The sequence below is a fragment of the Panthera leo genome, chromosome B4 (assembly GCF_018350215.1).
Source record: "Panthera leo isolate Ple1 chromosome B4, P.leo_Ple1_pat1.1, whole genome shotgun sequence".
NCBI lineage: Eukaryota > Metazoa > Chordata > Mammalia > Carnivora > Felidae > Panthera > Panthera leo.
In genome coordinates this window covers 25,899,282-25,926,251 of record NC_056685.1, presented here as the reverse complement: position 1 = coordinate 25,926,251, position 26,970 = coordinate 25,899,282, and the positions used below count along the sequence as shown (strand labels likewise).

Below are 26,970 nucleotides of genomic sequence, written 5' to 3'. Positions count from 1 at the left end.
CAGCTACCCAGGCATCCTACCTTCCTCATTTCTATACAGCAACCCTTACTTTCAACATTTCTTTATTAACAACCCCTACACTTCCCTAGATTATTTTTATTTCCTCTTCTTCAGCTTTTTCTATGAGGCAGCACTTTTCTCGAACTCTCTAACATGGTAGACATCCAATTTATTTCTACCTGCTATATCAGTATCTTATAGAAAATATCACTTTCCCCAGTATTTTCTTACAATTACATATTCCATTTGTTACAGTAACAAATTCATGTTCGTTGATCTGTACCAATGCACTACTACAGATTCAATTTACAATTCCTTGAAATCTTCTAACTTCTTTTCTGGTCAACCTTTGACTTCTAGGTGCCTACCAATTTCATCAACTAAAAAGCCCGCAATGCATAAATATTATGCTCCACTCTTGGCAGCGTCTTTTTAATCCTTGGGACAGTCCTACCTTGGGATTCCATGAAGTTCTTGAATTTGCCATGTTTTATTGATTCTGAAGCAAATTCAGTTATTTTTTATGTGCTTTCATTAATATAACTACAGTCTTTTAACACAATGGAGTGCAATAATGAAGACCAAGAAAAATAAAAATTCCTAACTTACATAGGTTGGTCCACTCACAAAAAATTTTTTACAATTTATTTTTATAAAAGTAGACTGCTGCACATAACACTGGAGAAGAAAGTTAAAGTGGCAGCAGGGAAAAAAATGAGTAATTTCACAGAGGTAAAGTTTTCTCTCTAAAGACTGAGCTTTCTAAATTTCGTATCCTTCACATAGGTAACAATAATACTAAATGACATTAATACAATTTTATAATGCTGTTGTTATATTGCCTCAATAGGATTTACACCAGCACTGAAAATGCTTTAAATTATGCCTATAAGTCAATTACACAGATACTCAAAGCTAATTTCCAAACACCTTAGGGTATAACCACCTGTTTTTACTAGAAAAAGACTGTTTCAAGTTAAATAATTTTGACTTAAGCAGCATTCACAGAAATATAACCAAAGTATGCAACTGCCAGTCCCAAACGTTTAGGAGAATCTCCAACTTAACACTGTTATACACTAAAAGGATTAAAGCAACAAAGTTTTCACATAACAGAACTACTGCTAGCACATAGGAAAAAATAGCCATCCTCAACCCAAAATAACCCATTCACATTCAGGCTAAAAACTGAGTGCTAATATAAAAACAGTTCCCAATTCCTATAACACACACCTAAAATTTGTTGATGCAACCAAAGCACTAAGACAAAACAGGCATTTCCCTAGAAAGAAGGAGTTGTATAAACTCTCTTTACCAAACTGTTCATGATGTTTCTTTGATTTGAATCAAAGAGTATTCCTCAAGGTTCTCTAGTGTAACCCTCAAGTAACAAAATGTCATTCAGAATCAGAAGGCACAGGAACACCGACAAGTTGTAAATTAAAAGTCTACCCCAAACTTTCTGCCACTGACCATGCCCTGGAATCCTTAATTCCTCTATTCCATTGTAACTCTACCATTCCTATAGCACGAAGTACTGGTTGTCAAATTTTTACGTGCCCCAACATGCAGACATCCAGGTTTCATCACCTAGAGGTTCTGATTCAGGTAGTCGTTGAGTGGGAATGAGTGGCATTTTTAAACACTCCGAGTGACTCTTTGAAAGGGAAAAAAAGCCATAACGTTTCTCTAAAAACATAATGAATACAGGTTTCTCCAAAATACACTAAAGTATTCTGAAGAATACCAAAGGCTTGTTAAGGTTACTGGGAATATATTTGATAGTGTATGTTCACTTTTTGTTAAAAAGAAAAAAACTATAGACTCTAAATTACCACACTGAATTTAGTCTTTAAGATTAGAGATTTACTCCTCTGGCAGGAGAAAAAAAGATTCATGAGAAACCCAGCATTTGAACAATCTGTTGCTGGCCTGGGTAAGAACCACGGTACCACAGATGTCACTGTAATCCTTTTGATAATTCCATTCAATTCAGTGTTATTACTCGGATACGTATTCTTAATCCACGTTTTGTATGTCATTTTCAAACTACCTAAATGACAGAAGACATCTGAGATATCCAATAAAAAAGAAAGCAAAGACAGACTGTGAGGCAGGAATGTGCATAGAACGCTCAAGGAACTACAAGGTCATTGTGGTTAAAGCCAAACAAATGAAAAGTAAAATCTAGAGACATAAAGTCAGAGGTAACAATGGAGAGAGTAACAAATCACACCGGGCCTGTAGGCCATTGTAAGGACATGTGAGAAGGTTTTGAGCAAAGGGGTAACTTGATATGATTGCTGCGTGGAGAATAAACTGAAGAGCTAGAAAGTAGGAAAGCAGAAAGACTGGTTTAGGAGGCTCAAGATTATTGGCCTGAGCAACTGAGAGGCTGTATTTTCTATTTAACAATATACAGCAGACTGTGGGAAAAGCAGGCTTGGGAGGGGAAAATGAGAGGCCAAGCTTTGGACACTATCATACAATCACCAGAAATAAGGTGTTACATGTGGTAACAGATGTGCTAACTAACCGAGACTGAGGACTGGAGGTTAGAGGAAGTAACTTCTAAGTTGAACCCTAAAAAACAGGAAGGAATTAACTAGGCTAAAGGAGGTGGAGGAGAGACAATATCCTAGAAGGAAACGGCACGTGTGAAGTACCCATGTGTGACAGAACTCATTATCCTCAAAGAACTGAAGCATGTAAGAAAGCAAGAAAATGAGAAAGAGATATAGCAAGCTGTTCAGTGAAACATTTGTACCTTATCTTAAGGGGGTGGAAGACACTGAAAGATTTTTTACATAAAGAAAGAGCAAATGTACTTTCCTTAAAAGGTGATTCTGGCTGTGCTGGGGAGAATGAACTAGCAGGGAAGGAAGGGGCAGTATCCCACGTCTTTAGTTCAGGCAAAAGAGGATCAGGGTCCGAGAAAAAAATGAATAGATTCAAAAGCTATTTCAGAGGCTCGATCTAAGAGACTCAAAAACTGGATACTGGGGATAAGGGAGGATAAGGGCATTAAGAAAATCAAGGGCTAAGCAAAGGAAAGGAAAGGAAACCAAGATGCAAACAGAACTGAAGCTCATACAACCATACAAATGCACACCCAGGATGCTTCACCCAAGCCTCAGTGCTCATTCCATTCCCCAGCTACAGAAACACACACAACATTATAAATATTGACTCTCAATTTTCACTGGAAATAAATTGCCAAATTTAGGAATTAACATTTACACTTCACTTACAAACTTTATATATATTTTTAAGTAGGCTTCAGGAACAGTAAAGAGCCCAGAACAGGGGCCTGAACTCAAAACCTTGAGATGAAGACCTGAGCTGAGATCAGGAGTCAGATACTTAACCAACTGAGCCACTCGGGGGCCCATCACTTACAGATTTTAAATGTAAAATTTTAAATGTAAAAATTTAAATTTTATATTTTAAATCTGTAAGGACTCTTCCCACAATGTTAAATGGCATTATGTAACTATATAATGCCTGTTTTATAATACCCATTTCTCACCCGTTAAATAAAAACCAGAAAGGCTCCACTTTTAAAATACAAAGACTACAAAAGAACTTCTAGAACATGCAAATATTATCTTTCACTTTTTTTAAAAGTAAACCCACAAGAAACTGGTGTTAGACCAGTAGATTAAGTTTAAAATGTTTAATACTCTGGAAAGTCAAAATAAGTAAATACTTAAAGTAAAAAATGAATTCTGAATTTGGTGGGCAACTTAAGACTTAATAAACTAGAAGCTTATATTGACAAGGTTAAAAACTAAACCACTTTTTACATAAACAAAATCTGATTTTCTATATTATATATAGCATATACAGTAAAAACTCTAGGACTTCTGTTTATACTAGTCTTCAAAAATGCCAATCTTGTTTCTCAATTTAAACTTCATAAATGCAGGGGGCACCTGGGTAGCTCAGTCAGTTAAGCACCTGACTTCAACTCAGGTCATAATCTCATGGTTCTTGAGTTCACACCCTGCATCAGGCTCTGCACCAAAAGTGCAGAGCCTGCTTGGGCTTCTCTCTCTCTGCCCCTCTCCTGTGTGTGTGTGCAAGTGAGTTCTCTCTCAAAATAAATAAATAAACAAATTAAAGCACAAAAATCAGAAAATTCTCATGCACACATCTCAAGCCATTTATTTGGAAAGGACCTTGGAGATTATCAATCCAACCTTGTTATAAAAAGGGGAAGGGGAAAAAAATAAAACGGTAGCCAAGAAGTTATATGAACATGATTTGCCCATGGTTAAAAAAGCTAATAACCAGTAAAAAACAAAAAACACAACTACAACCCATATCTCAAGATATGGGTATCTCTTTCCGCTTTACACGTTTCCACCTTAATTCTTGTTATCAAGTTAACAATGATCTATCTCTAGCAGCACAGCATCCCGAAAATATATCCAAACCCCAAGAGGAACTTTTCTTTAAAAAAAATTTTTTTAAACATTTTTGAGAGAGTGAGAGAGATAAAGTGCGTGGGAGGTAGAGAGAGAGACACACACAAAGAATCAAAGCAGGTTCTAGGCTCTGAGCTGTCAGCACAGAGCCCTATGCAGAGTTCGAACTCACAGACCACGAGATCATGACTTGAGCCAAAGTTGAACACTTAGCTGACTGAACCACCCAGGTGTCCCTAAAAGGTACTTTTCTTATAAGACAATTAGAATCCAGTCAATATTCAGAGTTCTGGCTCTGTGATCCGACAACTTTACGTTGTAAATTTTATTTGGTAGTAGTTCCTTAACATGATGATTTTGACATGTATATTCAAAGGCTAACCAGTAAGAGTCTTTGGAAATAACACTGCACATAATGCAAGTTCTCTATATGCCTCCCTGCCTTCCTCCATTGATACTTATCTCAGTGATACTGAAAGCGTTACAATATGTTTACAAAACAAAACAAAACAAAACAGGGCTAACAAATCAAAACTTAAGTACCACTCTGCCCAGCAAATGGACTTTCTCCACTTAATTTGATCAATTCTGAGCCTAGAGGAAAAATCTTATGATACACCATTCCAACATCTACAAAAATAAATCAGCGCTTTTCAAAGCAAGATAGCTTTTATATTTTTTAATGATTATTTATTTTTGAGAGACAGAGACAGAGCATCAGCAGGGGAGGGGCAGAGAGAGAGAGAGGGAAACACAGAATCTGAAGCAGGCTCCAGGCTCTGAGACATCAGTACAGACCCTGAAACGGGGCTTGAACTCATGAACCGTGAGATCATGCATGACCTGAGCCCAAGTTGGACACTGAATCGACTGAGTAACCTAGGTGCTCCTCAAAGCGAGACAGCTTTTAAAAACCACACACATCCTTTAAGACTAAAGACAAAGAAAAAATTGGAAAAGGGACAAATATGTGATTAAAAAAAAAATTAGAATACTCACATACAAAAAAAGTAGAAACCTTCAAAGTATTCACCTTAAGACTCTCCAGTGTCACTTCTCAAACCATTTATCACTCCTCCTCGAGAAACCATTTCAAAGCCTATAATATATTCACTCAAATATCTTAAGCTAATTCTTCAAACATTGGAGATGGGTTAAAAATAGTGAGTAATTCAATTAAAATACTGGTAAATATGGTAGAAGGAATACTGGCTAATGTTTCATATCAAAAACAAAATGAGTTATTAAAGAGAAATTAAGAATAATCTGCTACTGTGGCTCTTGGATTTTCAACAAAATATGTATTCAACCCCAAAAGACTTCAACTGAGCCACTGCTGGACTAGAATACCTTATATTCTTTCAAAGAGTTTACTTTTTAAAAGTCATAGTTTTATTGTCAAGAGGCACAAATTCATGAGCCCAAATATGCCACGTTATAGCTGCACTCTTTTTTTCCTGATCCAAAATGATCTTAACATTTTAATCATTTTAGGAATAAAAATCACAACACAATGAATCACTAATTAAAAATAACTAGAGCAGTAATTCTCAAGGGTTTACCCTTGAGAAATGGAGCACCACATATGAGAATTTCTGGGGAAATTCTTAATTTCAATAAAGCTCGAAAAACTGAATATTCAAATATAGGGTTATATTTGGAAAAGAGACTATGCTTTAGGAAAAGAACAGTTAAAAATTAGTAAAAAGTCTGTAGCATTTAAAATGTCAGGGCACATTGGTGGCTCAGTAGGTTAAGCATCTGACTCTTGATTTTAGCTCAGATCATGATCTCACAGTTCATGGCATCGATCCCTGCATCAGGCTCTGTGTTGACAGTGTAGAACCTGCTTGGGATTCCCTTTCCCTCGCTCCCTGACCCTCCGTGCTCACTTGCACATGTGCACGCTCTCTCTCTCAAAATAACTTTTTAAAAAGTTTAAAAAAATAAACTTAAAAAGTGCTTTAAAATGTCATTTTATTCTAATTATATATATGTATTTATAGGATATATTTATATAGAATATTTATAGAATATATATATATTATATATATATGTATTTATAGAATAAAGCTACTGGTACCAGTCTAAAAATCAGGGCTACTTAAGGGATTGGCAGTATTGTGATGGAATTAGCACATCAATTACAATTTGTTTTTAAATTTATAACTAAAACTTTATATATTTTCCTCAAGATCTGAATAAACTATTTGCTTTCTTCACAAATAGTACAAAAGCAAGTTCAACCACTTTAGGAATTCTAAAATAGTAAATTCTTACTATTTTACTCAACTGCACTTGAAAAATTAACTCACTTGAACCCAAGTAATTCCCTGAAGATTACTACCACTTACCTATTTCTGACATGTGTTAGACATGTCAAATGTCATACCAGACATTAATTTAACATTACTGAGCATATACATTTATATGCCAGGCCTTGATACAATAAAAATTAAAACGGTTTCTGCCTTCTAGGAGCTTACGGTATAGCAGGCAAACCACATATGCAAACAATTAACCTCCCCATAAAAAAAAAAACAAAAAAAAACTGTAATATAAAAAGGTTCAGGCAAGTCTCCATACAATAAAGAGCCGGAATCTTGAAGGATTACCAAGAGAAAAAAAAATGGGATAGGAGAGGACAGTTTTGGCTGTGAAAATGTACAGAAGGACAACAGCATTTGATGTTCTAGGACTGGGTAAATAAATTTACAGGACAGTAGTACAGAGAGAGGCAGTAGGTTGAGAAGAGACAGAAATTTGGACTCTTGGCAAGGATGACTTAGATTTTAAATTCTTCAAATTTTCAAGCTATATTTACAAGCAAAACATCTACTCTGAGATGCTAGTTAGATTTCTGGCATGAACATAACTGTTCCCTTTTCGTTTCAGTGTCCCCTATGTACACCAAATTTCCCAGATAAGTACATGACAAAGGAGGAAAGCCATATACACAGGCAATCGTGTTGGCAATACAATATTAATGAAGACTTCTAAGGGTTAATGAAGGCAATATGTTTAAAATTATAGTCTAAAATTTTTACTCAGATAGCAATGCATAGGAATGAGACAAAAGATCTGTTAAAAGGATGCTGCAATACTTCAAGAGGATAATGAGGTCTAGAATTCCCCACAGGAGGAAAAAAAAGGAAATCAAGGATGCATTCCTAAGCATTAACCGGGGAATAATCAATTTAGGAAGAGATTTTAGGAAAGTAACTATGGAAAATATTGAAACATGCCTAATAAGCAAAAAAGACATGTGGGCCTGGACACCAAAGGGTAGGATTTACAGAATGAGAAGCAGCAAGGACAGAACGTGTCAGGGAATAATAACCGTTCAGTGCAGGCAATGAGATGAAAACAGCAACAGAGAAAGGAAAACCAACATCATAAGAAATATTATAAAGAAAGAGAAAACTTCAAAAAACTAATGGACTGAAAGGTTTTCAGTGGACTTGTTAAACAAAGAGATCATAAGCAGTTGCAAAAAAATTTTTAAAAAAACCTCAAGTGAGAGAGAAACAGCATAAGGGCAATGGGCTAAATTTAAATTTAAGTAACACTAAAACCTGAAGTTCACAGTGGCACTAGTCACATTTCAAATGTTCCACGAGCACATGTGGCTAGTGGCTACCATATAGATAGCCCAAACATCAAACGTTTCAACCATATATTCTACTGAACAGTGGCTAACCTAGATTCTCATTTCCAAATGTGAACACTCAACTATAAACAGCAAACATCCATGGAATTCGGGGAGCGCCTGGGTGGCTCAGTCAGTTAAGCTTAGTCTGACTTCGGCTCAGGTCATGGTCTTGTGGTCCATGAGTTCAAGCCCCGCATCAGGCTCTGTGTTGACAGCTTGGAGCCTGGAGCCAGCTTCAGATTCTGTTGTCTGCCTATCTCTCTCTGCCCTTCCCCCGCTCATGCGCGCGCGCTCGCGCGCTCTCTCTCTCTCAAGTATAAACATTAAAAAAAAAAAAAAAATTAAAAAAAGAAAAAAAAAATTCATGGAGCCCAATAATGTGGAAGAGATGCACTAAACTCAAACAGAGGAAACATTTGACATGGAAAAAAAACGAAAATATAATTTAAATTCCCAGACTACTTCTATTGAATCAGGTTCATAAAATTAAAAGCTATAAAAAAAAGTAGATTGTGCAAAATAGAACTTTCAATAGGTAGATGATATGAACACATCTTTAAATATAATTAGCGTGCTGAAATATGCCACGGGAGTGCAATGTATTCTCACTCAAAAAGCATCTGAATAATTGGCGTGCCTGGGTGGCTTAGCTGGTTAAGCATCCAGCTTCGGCCCAGGTCATGATCTTGTGGTTTGTAAGCTCGAGTCCTGGGTCAGACTCTGTGCTGACACCTTGAAGCCTGGAGCCCACTTCTGATTCTTTGTCTCCTTCTCTCTCTGCTACTGCCCCGCTCACTCTCTCTCAAAAAAGTAAAAATAGACATTTGAAAAAAAAAAAGTATCCAAATGTCTACTGTTTATCAGAAAAGAGGGAAGTAGAATATAACCAAAAAACATATAACAAGAATTCCAAAAGGTGAGGAGTCAGAAACAATTTTAAAAAAGAGGGGGAAAGTAGCAGTAGGAGTAAGGAACAACTCTAAGGGCTCTCTTTAGACTAAAAGAGCCATAAGCAGAAGTATGAAAAAAGACCCCACTTACAAGAGAAGACTGGTGAAGTTTTACATTTTAGGATGAAGACAAAGAAAAATCTTAAAGGCTCCCAAGCTGGGGGGGTAGGAGAATTAAAGTAAAAGACACACATCACAATGGAAAACTACCTATAGATAACAACCAGATTTGAGATCAGACTTCTCATCTGCAACAATGAATGGTAATCGCCAATTTAGAAGTATCTTCAGAAAAGAAAAAAAAAAAAAAAAAGATTTGTATTTTTTAATCTAGCCAAAAGATCATTCTTCTTGTATAAAGACAAAATGAAGACATGCAAAGCTTCAGATTACCACTCATAAAAAATATCAGTTATAAATCTCCATGCAAACATATAGAACATGTAAGGCAAAAAATGTTTTTAAAAAATGAGAAGTGAAATCAACTATCATAACAGAAAACTTTCTCACCAGTCAGAAAACAGATCAAAATTAAAATTACTAAGGACTGATATTATGTAGTTAGGTGTTACACAACTAAAGAACTTGATCTGACAGTCCTTTGTACCAAAAAGAAGATTATTTTCAAACATCCACAAAATACTTAAAATAATTATCCTGAGGTAAGGAAAAAATAATTCCAACAGGCCAAGAAAATTAGAATTTAGCAGAAAGTTAAATAGTTATTTTTAAAATACTGGTTTATAAAATTCATTAAACATTTGATTTGAGAGAGACAGAGAAAGAGAGAGAGGGAGAGAGAGCAAGGGCGAACATGCCCTCAGGAGAAGGGCCAAGGGAGAGAGGGGGGGAGAGAGAATCTCAAGCAGGCTCCATGCTCAGCCCAGAGCATGACACAGGGTTCCATCCCACTACTCCAGGATCATGACCTGAGCCAAAAACTCAACCAACTGAGCCGTCCAGGTGCCCCAGCATTAAACATTTTTAAAACACACTCCCAAATACTCGGGCTAAAAAACAGAAAAAAGACAAAACTGGAATCACATCGAGATATGAATAAAAATGCAATCACTCTGCATCAAAACCTATGCAGTATGAACAAAGCAGTCAAGCTGAGAAAATTTACAAGTTTAAATTTTTCAATAAACAAAACATCAAAATAAACTATCCAACTGATTAAACTGAAGAAATTAAGGCCAAAGAAGAATCCAATAAAAAACGAAATAAAAATAGAAAACAAGAGTTCTTTCTCTGTAGCTTGTTTAAAAATACCAATATAAGAAAAGAGTCTTTGGTTTGTTAAGTCTGATTTTTGAAAAGTACAGGATACAATGTTAATACAAAAAAAAAAGAGAAACTGTTGTTAGATACAAATTTTAAACTTTGTATCAATACATTTTCTAATAAAATATTAAAGGAAGCAGGGAAAAGGAAATCAATAACCGCACAAAAAACGTGAGAAGAGCTAAAGTTCTACCACTCATTAAGGCATTAAGAGCAGAATTTTATAGCAGAATTCAACTACAACTTTCATAAACAGGTAATTCCAATTATTATTTAAGCTGCTTCAAGAGGAAAAAAAATATTTCTCACCTATTTTAAACAGTGCTTCTCCTCTCACTTCTGGACATAAAGAAATGGGACACAAAATTAAAAAATAAAATAAAAACTAGCACGTCAGGGCAGCTGGGTGGCTCAGTTGGTTACACATCCGACTTCTGCTCAGGTCACGATCTCACAGTTCCAGAGTTCGAGCTCCGTGTCAGGTTCTGTGCTGACACCTGGGAGCCTGGAGCCTGCTTCAGATTCTGAGTCTCCCTCTCTCTCTGCCTCTCCCCTGCCTGTGCTCTGTCTCTCTCTCTCTCAAAAATAAATAAACATGGGGTGGGGGGGAAACACTAGCACGTCAAAACCATGAAGACCATGACCAAGAAAAGGTGCTTCAACATGAAGAAACATACTGTAGTTTATTATATTAATGAACTGAAGAAAAAAACAAAATCATGTCTCTTAACGGCTGCAGAAAAGCAGGAGATTCAAGGTCCATTCCCGACAAATACTTTGGCAAACTAGGAAAAAGAAACCGTCTTATTTGGTAAAATACCCACAAAAAAACTAAAAGTACTCTTACAGGTGAAACTATAGAAGTATGCCCATTAAAGTCATGAACAAGGATGTTCATTGTCAACACAATAAACATTATTTGTTTTTCGGGTTTTTCTGGTCTTTAAGTTCATTTATTTATTTGGGGGGTGGGAAAAGGGGGGGGGGAGGGGGAGGGGGAGGGGGAGGGAGAATGAGAATGAATGAATCCCAAGCAGGCTCCATGATCAGCATGGAGCCAGATGCAGGGCTCGACCTCAGAACTGTGAGATCATGATCTGAGCCAAAATTAAGAGTCAGATGCTTAACCAACAGAGCCACCCAGATGCCCTATCAACACAATGAGTATTATCTGGATACCCATCTTTGGCAATAAATATAAAATTAAAAAATAAAAACAAAAAATAAAAAGATTATCCAGGCAGGAAAATATATTTAAGTATATCCTGATATTTTTGAAAACATGAGGACTGCCCTAATAAGCAGTAAAATATGCTATAAATCTATAATAACTTAAGTGGAACCACATGAAATTGAGGATTCTTTTTTTTACTTACAGAAAGAGCAACATTATACAAATTAACCTAATATAAAACTACAGTGAGGGGAAGCAGCTGAAATGTACATCATTTCATCAACACTGCTGTTCTAATTTTAATGAAGAAACAAAACATATAATTAGCACAAACTACATATAATGGCAACCTTGCACAGGCCTTTCTCTTTGGATACAGTCCTACTGATTTTGTAAAAATTAAGTAAACCTGTTTTAAAATAGAAAATGTGGGGGGACCTGGGTGGCTCACTTAAGCGCCAACTCTTCTTGATCACAGCTCTGGTCATGATCTCACAGTCCGTGGGTCCAAGACAGGCTCTGTACTACTTGGAATTCTGGCTCTCCTGCTCTGCCCCCTCCCCAACTCGTGCACACATGCTCTCTCTCAAACAAACATTTAAAAAATAAATTAGGAAATTTAAGGTGTTTTTAACTCAACCCATTCTACCTTATCAAAAGAGAAATGAGAAGTGTCCACGTGACTGACACTTTGATGTTTCCCATATTAGTAAAATTCCAGAAAAGGCCATAAAAGCAACCAAAGTAACCCAATAACACATGTCCAAAATCTAACTTTCTAGGCCTCACTCCTATATGAATAAAACTAGTTGTTTCTTGGATTCACCCAGACTATCAGGTTCAAGCTTGAGCTGTTCTTTAGCATTTCTAACCATTTTGATGTCAAAAGTGTTCATACGGACCGCAATTCTCTTTAAATTCTACTTCCACTATCTTAACCCAAATCCTAATTACCTCAAATCTACAGTACGACAAGCAATGCTAGTAACATAAGGCTTTATATAACCAAAACTTAGCCAATGTGCCCCCAAATCAGCAAAGGACAATTTCAAATCCTAAATGGATAATGTGCCAATGTACAAGGGCATGGGGGGGACAAACTAGTGAACGGTATATAATCCCCTCACTGTGCTAATAACATGTGCTGACAAAGTCAAGTTTTGAACAGTTAGGAGTCACAGCTCCAGTCGTTCTGCTCTAGACTGACCATACTTAAGTCTTTCCACGAACTATGGCAATGAAAATCCACTAATGGATTTAAACACAGAAATACTAAAATGACTGCTGCATTCTGAAACCTGTTCTTCCCAAGACATCAAGAACATCCCAAAATTATGAGTCAGTGTCAGGGACTCACCCACTCCTTTTCAAGGTAGTAATAAAACTGGCCCAAATCAAAGGGGAGACTGAGGGGCTAAGCACTTTTTCCTCTTTCTTCAAAATAATCAACACTGACATTTAGCAGTTATAGAAAAGAGGAACTATCATAATTATACAAAAATATAAAATTAAGGTTTACAAAGTATAGCTCTGCTTTGTGACTTTAACATTTTTAATAGTTTAAACGTCCCATGATAAATGAGACTCGGATATTTATGCATACAATACTATATATACAAATGCTTTAAAACCCTGAGAGGAAACCAAAAAAACGGCATAAAAGAAACTGGACCAAACCACCACAGAAAAGGCAACAGGCAGTATATTAGGTGAAGAAACTTTACCATGATCCTCTCCCATATGAGGCTCTCCCATATTTGGCTCCCATATGAGCCAAAATATTTCAAAATACCGCATTTTGCTAGCGTTGCGTTTTGGCTAAAAACAACTAACTCTATTCAGACAGCACAGGTCAGAATCTTTCAGAAGAAGCCAACATATGTCACGCTCTTCTGGTATACTGTCACACGATTCAAAAGTAATGAAAGATTAAACAAAAGACTAACACTAAGTAAATATACCAGCCACACTCAGATCCTAAGTTTCTTTTAAAATGCACTTATTCCCAAAAGTCAATTTTAAGAAAACGGTTTATGAACACCTGAAGTCAGCCAGAGTACGCCAACAGGCGAAACCTATTTCGCAAACAAAAACTAAACGAAGTTCACCATTCAACGGTCTCACGACAACGTGAACGCACAGGGACGGCGTGGGTGGGTGGCGGCAGAGGACACGGAGTATCAAAGACAGTTTTACCTCACGCAGTGATAGTGGCTCCTGGTACCACCCCAGTAGCTTAGCAGCCTGCCCAGTCACTGATACTGGTTAGAAACTTGTCTACTGTCCAGCACGAATTCTACAGTAGGGCATCAGATGTATGTGCCGCAGAACACTAGGTTAGGTATTTAACGTATAACTACAAAGAAATTGTACTTATTTATAAATTAGGAAAGATTAAAGAGAAGAAAATTCTTTAAAACTCAAGGCAACACATTAACGTTATGATTTGGCAAATAAGCACTCTAACTTCTAGATTCCTGAATCTAGCTCAGAGTTCCTCCTCCTCTTACATGTACTCTCTCCAGGCCTGCACTTCATAAATAAATTCATGTTTATTTAAAAATTCAGTTTTCTAGGCTACATCCTAGAAACTGCTCTGACTTATAGTAATTCAGAGGCAGTCAAGGAACTTGTAGATTTAAGTTTCTCAGGTGATTCTAATAAGCAGCAATATCTGGGGGAAATTATCCTTACATCTATCCTACCTTAAACTGCAAAGTTCTGGGTAGGAGCAGTTACCAAGTTAGAATTGCCGTGTCGTGTCGCCCTGCCCCCGACACGGCCCTCACTTGCCAGGCTCCTCAGTCGGCAACTAAAATATCTAGTATTCTAAAGAAAGCAGTAGCCTGAGACCTACACCTGCTGATCTACCACTAACTTAGAGACAGGAATACGCGTAAACCTAATCATTTAGGGTGCCACAGTCAAGGCACTCACCTAACTGCTTGGAAGTGTTTTAGATACATAATAGGCACAACAATCCTAGGGGAACAGGACACAAAAATTCAGAGTATGTAGTGTGCCTAACATCACCTAGCTACAAGTATCAGAGCCTAGACTTAAAACACTAATCTAACCGAAAGAAGACTTCAATCTATTAGGTAAGGATAAAAGATAAATATGCATATTCTCTAAGAACTAAAAAGTATTCCTGATCAGTCCTCTGAGACTGATACCATCAACACCAAGTGTCCACTGAATCCACTACACAAATCTTAAATACAAGCCCCCAAAAAGGGCATAACAGAATATGGAATATGAAACCCATTTTAATAAAAATTCTGGAAAAGCTACCTGTGGAACCCTACTGACATTTTAGGACATAAAAATGTATACTGTGAAAACTGATTAACTCCAAGTGACAGTATTTAAGGCAATTTTATTTTCCCCCATTCTCCACATTTCCTAATTCTTCTATCACAAACGGGTCCTAACAGAGAAAAATTTTAGTACAGGAGCACTCTATGGCTCAAGGATTCATCAACTCTAACCATACCTTGCATTTTACATGATATTTCAATCATCAGGCATATGAAAAATTTCTTTAGTGGGGCGCCTGGGTGGCTTGGTCGGTTAAGCAGCCGACTTCGGCTCCGGTCATGATCTCACGGTCCCGCGTCGGGCTCTGTGCTGACAGCTCAGAGCCTGGAGCCTGTTTCAGATTCTGTGTCTCCCTCTCTCTCTGCCCCTCCCCTGTTCATGCTCTGTCTCTCGGTCTCAAAAATAAATAAACGTTAAAAAAAAAAAAAAAAATTAAAAAAAAAAGAAAAATTTCTTTAGAGAAATAGGAGTATGTGTGAAGCTAGATCATTCAACAGAATGATCATATTCTCCAGAATATGGAGAATATGTGTTGTCCAATTCAGTAGCCAATAATCACATGTGGCAAGTAAGCACATGAAATGTGGCTAGTCCAAACTGAAATGTGCTACAGGTGTAAAATACTAGATTTCAAAGACTTCACACAAAAATAGGAATGTAAAGAATCTTAAGTGTTTTTAAAATATCAAATACATGTTGAAATAGTAGTATTCTGGACAAATTAGTTTATAAAATATACTAAAATTAATCGTACTTTACTTTCACTTCATTACGACGATTAGAAAACTATACGTGGGATTTGCATTTGTGGCTCACAATCTTCTTCCACTGGACAGAGCTGCTGTAGATCCATTACTCACATGCAGCCAGCAACAGGGGCACCATGTGGGATCTTGTTAAAAAGACAGAGCCTTGGAACCAACTCCAGCACTACTTAACTAGAATATGCATTTTAGCAAGATCCCAAGGTGATTACTATACACATTGAAGTTTGAGAAGCACTGTTTCAGAAAACTAGAATATTCATTTCCCTTAAATTATACTGACAATCCCACTACTATCTACCCATTTACTGAAATGTTATAAGGTGTTATAAGGTGTCAGGCACTGTTCTAAGCAATAGGAATACAAGTTAACAAAACAAACTCACTCTCTGTTCTAGAGCGTATTCCACAGAAGATAAGCAAAAATAAACTAAAATACAGTTAGTTCTGCTATTAACACTTATTTTGAAAACACAAATTTGTCCCAGCACTATTGATAAATCAGGAAATTATTTGAGCATAACAAATTTCCCACTTCTGAGTGGTTTCACCTATGAAAAACACTAACTGCACCCAGCTGAACCAAGCTACACAGGAATTCACAAGCACACCCCAAACATCTGCCAGCTACCTCAGTTCATCCTGCCAGTAGGAGTCTTTCTTATCCATCCACAATTTGTGTTACAACTTTACAAGGGTTATTTCAGGTAACCCTCTTCCCATCAATTCACAATAACTCACAATCTGCAACCCTTTCAAAAGATGCCCACTTCCACAAGCTAACTCCAGGTCTTTGTCAAAGTACCATATGTACTGCACTATTAATGGACTCCTTAACCATTTAATGTTATGCTAGGATTTGTTAGGTTTCTATCTTTTTAATGTGCCCCTAACCACATTTTTCCCGTAGGTCCTGTGGTGCTATTTTGCATAGCATGAAACCTTTCAGGAACACAGGTCATGTTATAGCAGAATGACTATAAATAAATAACATCAAGTCATGTTAAATACGAGCAAGGAACAAAGCAATGAAAAGGATAAACAGTGCTGGGGATGGCTGTTTCAGAGCGACCAGGAACAAACACTAGGGAAGGCCTCTGGGAGAGGGTGCCATTTAAGCACATTATTGAGTGAAAGTGCACCAGGAGGACATATAGAAAGATGAACGTCCCAGAAAGGAGGAGCATAACATGCAGTATCCTTGAGATAAGAACGAACTTCTTCCTGTAAGGCCAGAATGGAGAAGCACAAACAAGGGGGAAGAGTGGTAGGTGAAGAGGCTGAAGAAACTCAGACACCAGATTACACAGAGTATTTTCATATAGGCCTTGTAAGTAACAGAGAGTCACTGGAGGGTTCTGAGCACGAGTGATGTGAACTGACCAGTATTTTAGTGGACCACTCTGGACTGTGGGGGGAAATGATTGTGTGAAGCAAAAAGAACACCATTCAGCAGGCTCTTACACAGTCCCGGTAAGAGAAGATAGTAGCTAGGAGTATAATGGTTGCATTTTAAGTACTAAAAACTGGTTATAAGTGCAATCCAAGTGAAGTATTTAGGCTACTATTAATTATTGAAACTGGAAAGCAAGTTTTTAGCACTATATGAAACCTTAGCTTGATCTTCAAATTATATTTCTAAGAACAACCACTTAAACAGGAATAATCCTCATCAGCCTGTTTCACAAAGAGTTGTTAAAGAATGAGATGAGAAACAATGTAAAAGAGCTTTCAAAATTATGATTTATCACATAAATCATAAATGGAAAGGAAACTCTTCTTAGGATACATTTGCAAGACCTAAGTAACTGGTTTTGAAATGATTAACAGAGTTATCTCCAGTTCTTAGGACAGAATCCCAGAAGCGGAATAGTCCCACTTACAGAATGTGAGTCCCACTTACAGAAACCCTGTAAAGATGCCCCAGCTCATTGTTATCTTTACTCTTTCAAGCATAACATGATAAACTACATACACCACAACCATTCTGCACAACAGAAGACAAGAAGCAGATGCTTAACAGAGACAATCTAGAATAAGTTTCCTGTGAATTATGGACCAAAAATCCTAAATATGTTACACCAAAAACTTTAAATATATCTTACACAACTAAAAAACATTTTGTTCAATCAAGACAGCCTTTAAATATCAAAGCAAAAACTCTGGTCAACTTTCACATTAAAACTCTTTCTAAAACTAAAACACTGATTTGATAACTTGGTCTAGAACTACACACATATATTGTACCAATGTCAATGTCATGGTTTTGATAATGTACTAAATTAGGTATGATGTAACCACAGGGGATGCTGGGTGAAAGCATTAAGAGGATACAAGCAAACTGACTTTAAATTAATTAGTGCTATAGTAAACACCCACCAAATAAGCTTCCAATATGCTTAAATGTTTCATCTGAGAGTGTGAACAATTTACCAGAGTATAGAGGACCAATTTCTAGAGTCCACTATTCAATTTTATACAAGTAAATTTTCCCTCATTTGTAGAACTGTAAAACAGGGATGCTATCTGTTCTACCTCCCAAGAGCAACATGAGGATCAAATTAAACTGTTTATTTTTATAATACTTTCTAGCATTATAAATGCAAAGCATACTTCCTTTCCATTCAAAACAAAGTTATCTGAGTAACTATAAGGCCATGTTACACAAGTACCAGTCTATCATCCAACATGTAAAGCTTCAAACGTTACTAAAGTATATTTTAAAACCTATAAAAGTACCCATTATCCCCAAATAGTTTCTACTGAACAATTTCAAATGTTATAGTATCCTTCGTTTGAAAATTAGATGAAAATACATTTCTGAATATCCCCAAATATATAGCTAAATGACAAAACAAGATAAAAGCTTTCACTATGCAGCTAAAAACTTTAAAATCTTTAGAACAATAATTACTAAACCACTAAGGGTACTTTACTTTGTACTCAAAGATATTTGAATGCTAACTAAAAAGCTATGCAAATTCAATGAAGTCCAACAAATCAGAAAACCAATAAAGATTATTCTGCTATCAGTCAATTGAGCTGTCTCCCCAGAAAAGAGGTTTCTAAAAAGTATTCCAAATGTATCTTGTAAGTTTCTTAACAGTTAATTCTGAGAGGAATAGTGTGAAAAATGGAACAACTCCCACGAGGCTGAAGTTTTGTGGAACAGCTTTCCAGAATCCTTGTAAAGATACCTTTCCCTCCTAAACTCATCTGTACTATCATCATTCTTAAATTTAGTTACTTGGTAAAATAATCATTTGAAACTTGTTCTCCAGAAAAAATACTTTCATAACCAAACAGAAAGTGTTTTTAAAATTCCACGAAAATACAAATTCAACCTGAATCGTATGCTCATACTTCTAAGGTCTGGATGTCAGCTGCACTTTTAAAACATGTCTAAGCTATAAAAAAAAAAAAAAAAAAACACAAAAAAAACCCTTAAGATTCTTGTTTTTGGTTATTTTTAAACAAAACATTTTAAACAAAAGACTGCTTTGCAAATAAATCACAGAATACATAAAAAATAGCTTGATTCACGAAGTTAAAATATTATCCTCTCACAGAACTTCCCTTTACTTACAATAAACCACATTCCCTTTAATAAATCCTAAAGGACAAAATTTAACTCTTAACTGCACATATTATGTTGCAGTCAGTCTTTTAGCTAAGGATTTCTAGGACAAACAATCCAATAGACAATCCTTCTCAATAATTGCTTTCGTACTTTCCATGGTAAATTAAAGTCATTTTATACATCTGAACTGGCACTTTTCAAGGAAATCCAAGGTGCTATAGAAGACATCTAGTAATTACTGTAAAAAAATATGTTGCGATGTGGATAGATGCCAGTAAAATCCAATCTCGGAAAAAAACACACATTTTGTAAGTTCCACATCTGTTTGTTTTGTAAGATGCAAGTTACAAAGCATAGCACATAGGCTTTTACGTTATTAGGTATTTACTAAACTCATTAGATTTTTTTAAAACACTAAAATGAAAACACATCTGATATTAAATCAATAAACAATGCAGTAACCCGTTCTTATATCAAGTTGTTTCTTAACACATGGGCAGAGAACCCAACTCACTTCCATCTGACTTTGGGTAATGGCTTTGCGTTTAAATAGACAAATACCTATCTATGTACAGATATCTATACATAAATGTATATTTAAAAATTAAAATCTAAAAAGATACAAATGTTTGTAATAAGATGATACTTATATACTTTAAAAAACTCCATTTCAAACACGTATCAGCAATCAAGGCAAACACCTGGAGTCAATGTATAATGACAAAATAAGTATTAAAATGAGAAAATGACTTCGTATCTTTAAAAGAATGGACACCAAATCTGCACTCCAAACTTCAGAACACAGCTTCTATTAGTTAAAGTCTCCAGAGGAAGACAGATAAGCAGCTAAAAAGCGAATCAGAAAGTGGGGCCTAACTCGGCAAATGACTATCAGAAAAACAAGGAAGTTTCTTACAAATGGAAGAATCAGCAAACAGATGCAAATAAAGAAAACTAAAAGCCTAGAAAAGGTATCTGGAATTCATATAAGAAATAAAATTAAAATAAAAATGAAGAAAAAAGGAGTACAGAGAAAGTAAGCAGTTAAGCTAAAACCACCACTAGCTGACAAGAGTCAGTCTTCCAAACTTGGTTCCAGGACAGGATCACATTTTTATCTTTACTTCCAGGAATACAACACAATTGTTGCCCCATGTTTGTTGAATAAGTAACAGAATGGTCTTGGGATTATTTCACCTATAAAGGAATTATCAGGTACAGTTAACTATAAATGTTTGAAAGCATTTACAGAACTTTCCTAGAGTTCCTAAACTGACTTCTTCCTGGATTTAGAAATAGATGATACATTAAACCAGATCACAATCACTAAAAGAGAACCCAAGATACTTATCCATAAGGAGATGAAGTGCCACATCCTATTTTGTCACAATCACCAAAATTTGAAAAATAAAGCACAGTACAATGCAAACAGTACCTGCCTTCCAAGAGCTAACGTTTAAGATGAAATCCACTACATAAGAGTGATTGAGAATAGTATCTCAGACTGTACATAACACTAGGGAAAATTTATCCACAAAATTAAAAATATTAATAGTTTAAGTAATTTTGCCAAAGAACTTCTAACACTTAATAACCAAACCCACCTGCTACTGGTTACTTACAAACAAAAATAGTTTATCTGCATAAGTAGCACAGAACTACAGCTATGTTCATCAGAACTATATTCACCTCCCATCCAATAACCCATCTAAATTCTTCCATCTCAACACAATCTGACCATCTTCTGACATCGCTAATTTCCTCAACCCAGTAACTATGTACAGAGGAGACCCATGTTTCCGAGTTATCTGAGCACACTGAACAAAGCAGTTCTCCACCCCAAGAGGCAAAAAAGAAGACCAGAAGATGCAGGATATTTTTTAAAAGTAAGTATTGAGAAGGTAGTTGGCAGTCAGAGGCAGAAAGCCACATGGACTCGAGTTTCCTTAGTAGCTTCTAAAAGCACAATCACTGTTGAATATCTGTATATCAAACATGTTACCTATTAAGGAGAAATTTTATAGTGGGGAAAAAACCATGTTTTAATCACCTTAGTGAAATTGGTTTGTTGCTCAATACATGCTTTAGACATGAAATTGCATTTTTTGATAAATTCTGGGCAAATTAAATCTGAAGTTATTGAATTTACTTTCTTTACTTTTTCTTAGCCTCCCACCACAACGAACTTAAGATGAGGTAAGGTAGTAACTTAAGGGTAACAGCACTATACAAAAGAAATGAGGCATACTTTTAAAAAGTTGAATATTTGTATGAACACAGCATAGAAATTACATTAATAAGACCCTGGAGAATACAGAAAGTAACATTTTAAATCCTTACAACAAAAACCCGTAAGAATTTTATAATCACAAGTGGTTTTTTAAACCTGTAAACGATCTCAAAAACCCTACTGAACTTTTAAATTCATAATGTATCAGTAGGAAATACATTTGAACTCCTTATAAAAGTAAATGAAGCAGCAATAAAAATTTTAAACTGAGCCAAATAAACTGAAATCTTTACTTGAAAAGGTGAAAATTCCTTTCTTGGAAAAATGTTCTGCATTTCTCTCATCATTAATAAAGCATTTGATAGATTATATTCATAAAGGCATTCTCTTATTACATGCCATTGGTATCCATTTTAAAATGCTCGTCAGATCAGCACCTTACTTCTATAGTGACTTGTTTAGGGATTAATTGATGGAAATAAAATATTTTGATGACACAACCATATGGTCATGTCCACAGGCTGGAAAGATCACTGCTACCTATTGTTTTACAGAGAGCTATTGTTAAATATATGTGGAAGTTTCATTAAAAAAGCTACTCACCACCATCCCTCTCTCTAACTCTGTGAATATGCACATTTTTGGCCTTACTGTGACCTGTGCTGTCACTATATTTGTTTTCAGGACTATCAGATCTCCGCAACATTTTATTTGGTGGTGAAGGATCTGCGGCGTCTCGCATTTTTTCATGTCTGTGATCACCACTACTGGGGTGACTCTTCGATGAATACTTAAGTGCCTGTAAAACATCACCCCCCCAAAAAAAAGAGAGAAAGAATTGAAACTTTAAACTTAACAATAAACCAAATCAATTTTAGCATATGGTGTATTAACTTCAGTTTCGTGAACTTTTATCAATAAAATTAAAATTTCCATTTTCAATTCTGCCTCTAAGTTATTCAGACAAGACTTAAATGCCCCAGAGTTATAAGGCTCCTCATACAAATCATGTTCAAAAAAGGAAACAGAAAAACACTTCATTAAATATACTGTAAATACCAGAAACCAAACACCTTGGCACATTAATTCCATAGTAAGTTTTTCTGCAAATTACAAAGTTTAGCCCAAAGTAGAAACTCATGTACTAGTTCCATAGTCTGTGATCTTGTATACTAGTGTAATCTTGTGTTCTACAACTGATAGGCATAAATAAGCAGAAGCAGGTTTCTGAAAACCTACAAAAAAAGAAAGCATCAGGTTCTCCAGCTTTCTGATTCAAATAAAACATTTCAGGCCTAACTCACCTACTCTTGCAGGTGTGGAAAAATAATTTTAAGGCATAAAAACATTGGTCAATACTTCCTACTTCCTAACATAACTTAATGGAACTCCCTCAGAAAAATGGTTCAGTTTTATTCTAACACACACTTAAGACAACCATAATAGACCAGTCTTTCACAGTGTGTAATTACAATGTTTCAGAGGAGCAGATTCAAGAGAGTTTAATCTCTTGACTATCCAAAGGTAATGAACAACGATTTTACACTTCAAGGGACCTAAGGCTTTTAACTTGAGCTTTAACAACTCCGGCTAGCCAGTAACAGAACTATCAGCTTAGAAACCCCTTTAAGCGATTAAATGTACTAAGTAGAATGTATTTACTTCTGGTGTCATCTGATAGTTACCATTTATGAGATTCTTCCCCCTCAAAACAGGGCCCACTTCTATAATTTTTAAAAACTTGATATGCAGAAACCACAGTAACAAAAAGGAACCTTACATACCTAGAGCCATCTATATTAGAATGAATTATCCAAGTATCCAAATATCTGAACTCGTACAAAGAGAAAAGCACTATCTCTCGCTAGTAAGGCAATTCCTTGCGCCAAAACCATTCAAACGGGGAGGAGATAGTTTAGGACATACTAAGAGCTGCAGATCAATTAATCATTTCTTCCTAGGCTCTCCTAATTTAAATATCATTACGTTATTTTTAGTGCCCAAATACAATAAATAAATACTGCTTAGAAGTCACCTATCACCTCATCCCATCGATTCCTTCACACTGAAATAATCGAGTCAGGTCCTTCCTGGCTAGGAATATTTTTCCAAAAAAAAAAAAAAAAAAAAAAAAAAAGAAAAAAAGAAAGAAAAAGAAAAAACAAACCCTGAACTTCCTCCAGTCACCTGTCAAAATAAGTCACTCAACGTTGTTGGAGAGCGCTAATGGCACCAAACACAAATTTTAAGGGGACCCGCGGTGCTAGTTTCAGATTTGTTGCACCGAAGGGCCTGTAGCGACTTCTGAAGCCTGCGCTCGAGTAGCAGTTCCTCCCTTCCCCCTCCGTCCCCCCACCCACCCCTCCACCCCGGCCTCGGCTGGTACCTGGTAAGGCTGCGAGTCCCCCCTCCGGTCGTGACAGCTGAAAAACAGGAAGAGAGACGGCGATATGAGACACCTCGGGCGGGGAGGAAGAAAACGGGTGCCCCCCCCCCCCCCAGCGCCCCTCCCCGCGGGAGACCTACCAAACGTACCGGCAACGAACACACACACACACGACTGAAAGGCGGTAACGAGGGCGAAACGCCGCGAACCCGGCCCTCCGCTGCCTCCACACTCACTCAGTCCTCGCCTGCTCGCGCGGCTGCTCCTCCTCCCCAGCCCGATCCGGATCAGGGTTAACAACAAAAATGGCGGCTCGGCCAGCACCAGATAAGGAGGAACAGCCCCCCCCCCTCCCCGCGCCGCCGCCGCCGCCGCCACCGCCCCCCGCCCGCGCTGCGGCCCGGCCCGAAACGAAAAGACAATTTACCCATCACTGAGTCTCTGCTGTTTCCTCGCATACATTACCATCAATGCCCGGCCTGTGAGTGTGTGTCGGGGGAGGGGGAGAGCGGCCGCGAGAGGCGGGCGGGCGGGCGCGCAGGCGGCGGGCGGGCGGCAGCACCGGCACCAGGGCCCGGCGCGCCCTCGGCGACTCTCAGCACCTCCCCGTTAGTGGCGCCGGCGTTCCCGGGCCATCTCCCTCCGCCGACACCACGCTCACTCTCAGCCCGGGCAGCGGCGCCAACTACACGGCGGCAGCGGCGAACCGGGGGGAGGGGGCAAGAAGACGCGTCCGGCTCAGCCCAGCGGAGAGCTACCGCCTCCTCCGCCTTCTCCTCCTCCTGCTCCGCCGCCTCCTCCCCTCCTCCCCCCGTCGCCGCCGCTGCCTGGTCCTTCTCCTCCGCCTCCTGCCGCCGCCGCCGCCGCCGCTGGTGCCGCCGCTGCCGCTCCACCAACTACATCCGGGCAACTCGGACGCCGCGGCCTTCGGAAAACCTCGGCAGTTTCCGCCGCGCCCCTCCTCTCCCACCCTCTGCCTGCCTCCCCGCCCCGCGCGGCTCCGGAACGCCGCCTTCGGCAAACCTCGGCCCGCCCCGGCCTTCCTCTTCCTCTGAGGCCTGGCTCGCCTCCTCGCTACCCGGCAGGTCTTTCCGGTTGCCGCTTCTTTTCCTCACACGCAAATCTGGCCGCTGCCGTTCCAGTTTAGGGATAGTCCCGCTCGGGGACCCGCTCGAGGCTGTTCCCGGGGGCTCCGGGATGCGCGGGGAGGGAGCCGCCTTCGGGAGGAGGACGGTGGGGCGCGAGAGAAGCCATCGCGGACTAAATAAAGGAGTCTGCGGCTGCTGCGCGTGCGCCCAGAGGCGCGGGGGTGGGCGGGTGCCCTTGAGTGAGCTCTTCGGCCGCCGGCCCCCGCCCCTTCGGGCTCCGGCGGGGTGGTCGGACTCCCCCCCCCCCCCCTCCCCACTCCCCGGTTAGGCGGCGGGCGGACGGTTACCAAGGAGCTTCCTCGGTTGGCAACGACAGCAGCCGCCCTCGGGGAGGTGGGGAGCGTGCCGCTGCTCCCTTTGGCCCGCTCCCGGGAGCCGGAACCCGGGCCTGGGCACCTGCCTCAGACCGGAAGCCGGGCGCGCGGCCGGCCTTCGGTGGGCAGGGGCTGCGCAGAGCTCGCCCGTCGACGCGCTGGAAGTAAGTGTCACCCCGGAGGCGTGCAGGAAAGCGAGCTTGCCGGGCGAGGAAAGACGCAGGCGTTACGGGGTGTCGTACAGAATGCGGGAAGACCGGGCGCCCCAGCGGCTGTAAGGCGAAGGTCCCCGGTTCGAGGAGGGAGCGCGGGCGCGCGCGCGCGCGGCTTGGGGCAGTGAATTAAAACCGAAACTGATCTGGAGCGGGATGGTTTCCAGGGGAAAAGGGTTGACCCGCCTCATCCTTGAGTATTTTCCGTCCGCGGCAGTGTCCTCCCCACCCTCACCTGTATTTCCCATTTTTCTCTTCTAGTTCCTCTTTGTCCTTGAAGTCCTTTGGTGAAAGAAAACTCATTCGAACGTTCTGCATGTGAATAAAGGCATAGGGGGTGCTAAATGGAGCTGCTACGAATTGAATTTTATAAACCGCTACCGGCGCAATGCCAACATCGGCGTATTGGGAGGGGAAAAGTCAGGTGTACCCCCCAAAATTAAGCGTGGGGTGGTTAGTGGTTGATATTCAGGTGGGTTTTTTTTCCCCTGCGCTGAATTTCTTATAAGGCAGCATTAACTTAACGAATAGATTGTAATAAACATAAAGGAAGTATATACTTATTTGCGTAAAAGAGAAAGGTAAAACGGGAAACCAGAAAAAAACAAGACCCCACCAAAAACCAGTATCCAAAAGTAGCTGACTTGGTTTCCAACAATTATCCTTATTGCCGGGCCTAATAAAGAGAAGGAATGAAGTGGGGAAGAGGCCCTGAAATCACAATTGATTGAAGAAAAAATGCTTACATACCCTCATTTGTCAAGTTCCCCTGCCAGATGTTAAGATTATTGCTTTTTGTGAGGACCAGTAAAAGCTTAATACCCCTTGTGAGCTATTGGTAACTAAAACAAAACTGCTAGTGACTGAAATGGGGAAAAAAAATTAAAAACCTAGAGTCTTACGTGCAATTTCTAACACGTTTGTAACAAATGCACTGAAGATACAGGTTAGCAGAGTACACACAAATATATAAATCCTTTGCAGAATCTTTTTGAAAACCGGCAGCAAAAATTATTACTAATTTCTTGATGGTAATCATGTGCTGAAACTTTGACATATACCCTTTGATCAAAAGCCGCGAACTGGAGGAAACTACAAGGCAATGTACAGTTTTCATTATTCATAGATTCCATATTTGCAAATTTGCCTACTCATTAAAAATTTGTAACCACCAAATCAGTGTGCATAGCATTCATGGGCATGCACACGATGGCAAACAGTGTAACATTCCCAGCTGTGTTGAACAAGATAGCACTCCCTTATTAATTCAGCTCTCATATTGTAAATAAATGTACTTTTCATAATATATATACTTTTGTGGTTTTTGCACTTTTCATGCTTTTTATTGGTTTTGCTGTTTTAAATGCCCCTCCAAGCGTAGTGCTAAAGTGCTGTCTAGTACCCATAGGCACAAAATGTGATGTGCCTTGTGGAGAAAACACAGGCCCTAGATAAACTTTCAGGCTTCTTATTTGTGTTCTTGACTGTGATGAGTTCAGTGTTAAGGAATCAATAATGAATATAA

General features: G+C 38.6%; 1 protein-coding gene across 11 annotated transcripts in view; it reads right to left on the bottom strand.

Moving 5' to 3' along the window:
* The window catches only part of WAC (WW domain containing adaptor with coiled-coil), an 87,057-nt gene extending 61,829 nt beyond the window's left edge, over positions 1 to 25,228 (bottom strand). For 3 of the 11 annotated variants that reach the window (XM_042945208.1, XM_042945210.1, XM_042945213.1), the window contains exons 1-3: positions 24,199 to 24,531; positions 23,772 to 23,808; positions 21,989 to 22,202 (exon numbers count right to left, since the gene is read on the bottom strand). In XM_042945208.1, the coding sequence (XP_042801142.1) occupies positions 21,989 to 22,202; positions 23,772 to 23,808; positions 24,199 to 24,239 (292 nt within the window). In that variant the 5' untranslated portion in view covers positions 24,240 to 24,531. Of the gene's footprint in view, positions 1 to 21,988; positions 22,203 to 23,771; positions 23,809 to 24,007; positions 24,060 to 24,198; positions 24,532 to 24,794; positions 25,079 to 25,206 lie in introns of those variants that run through there. The other 8 variants (XM_042945209.1, XM_042945211.1, XM_042945215.1 and 5 more) reach the window with 6 other exon arrangements.
* Positions 25,229 to 26,970: the final 1,742 nt, after the last annotated feature.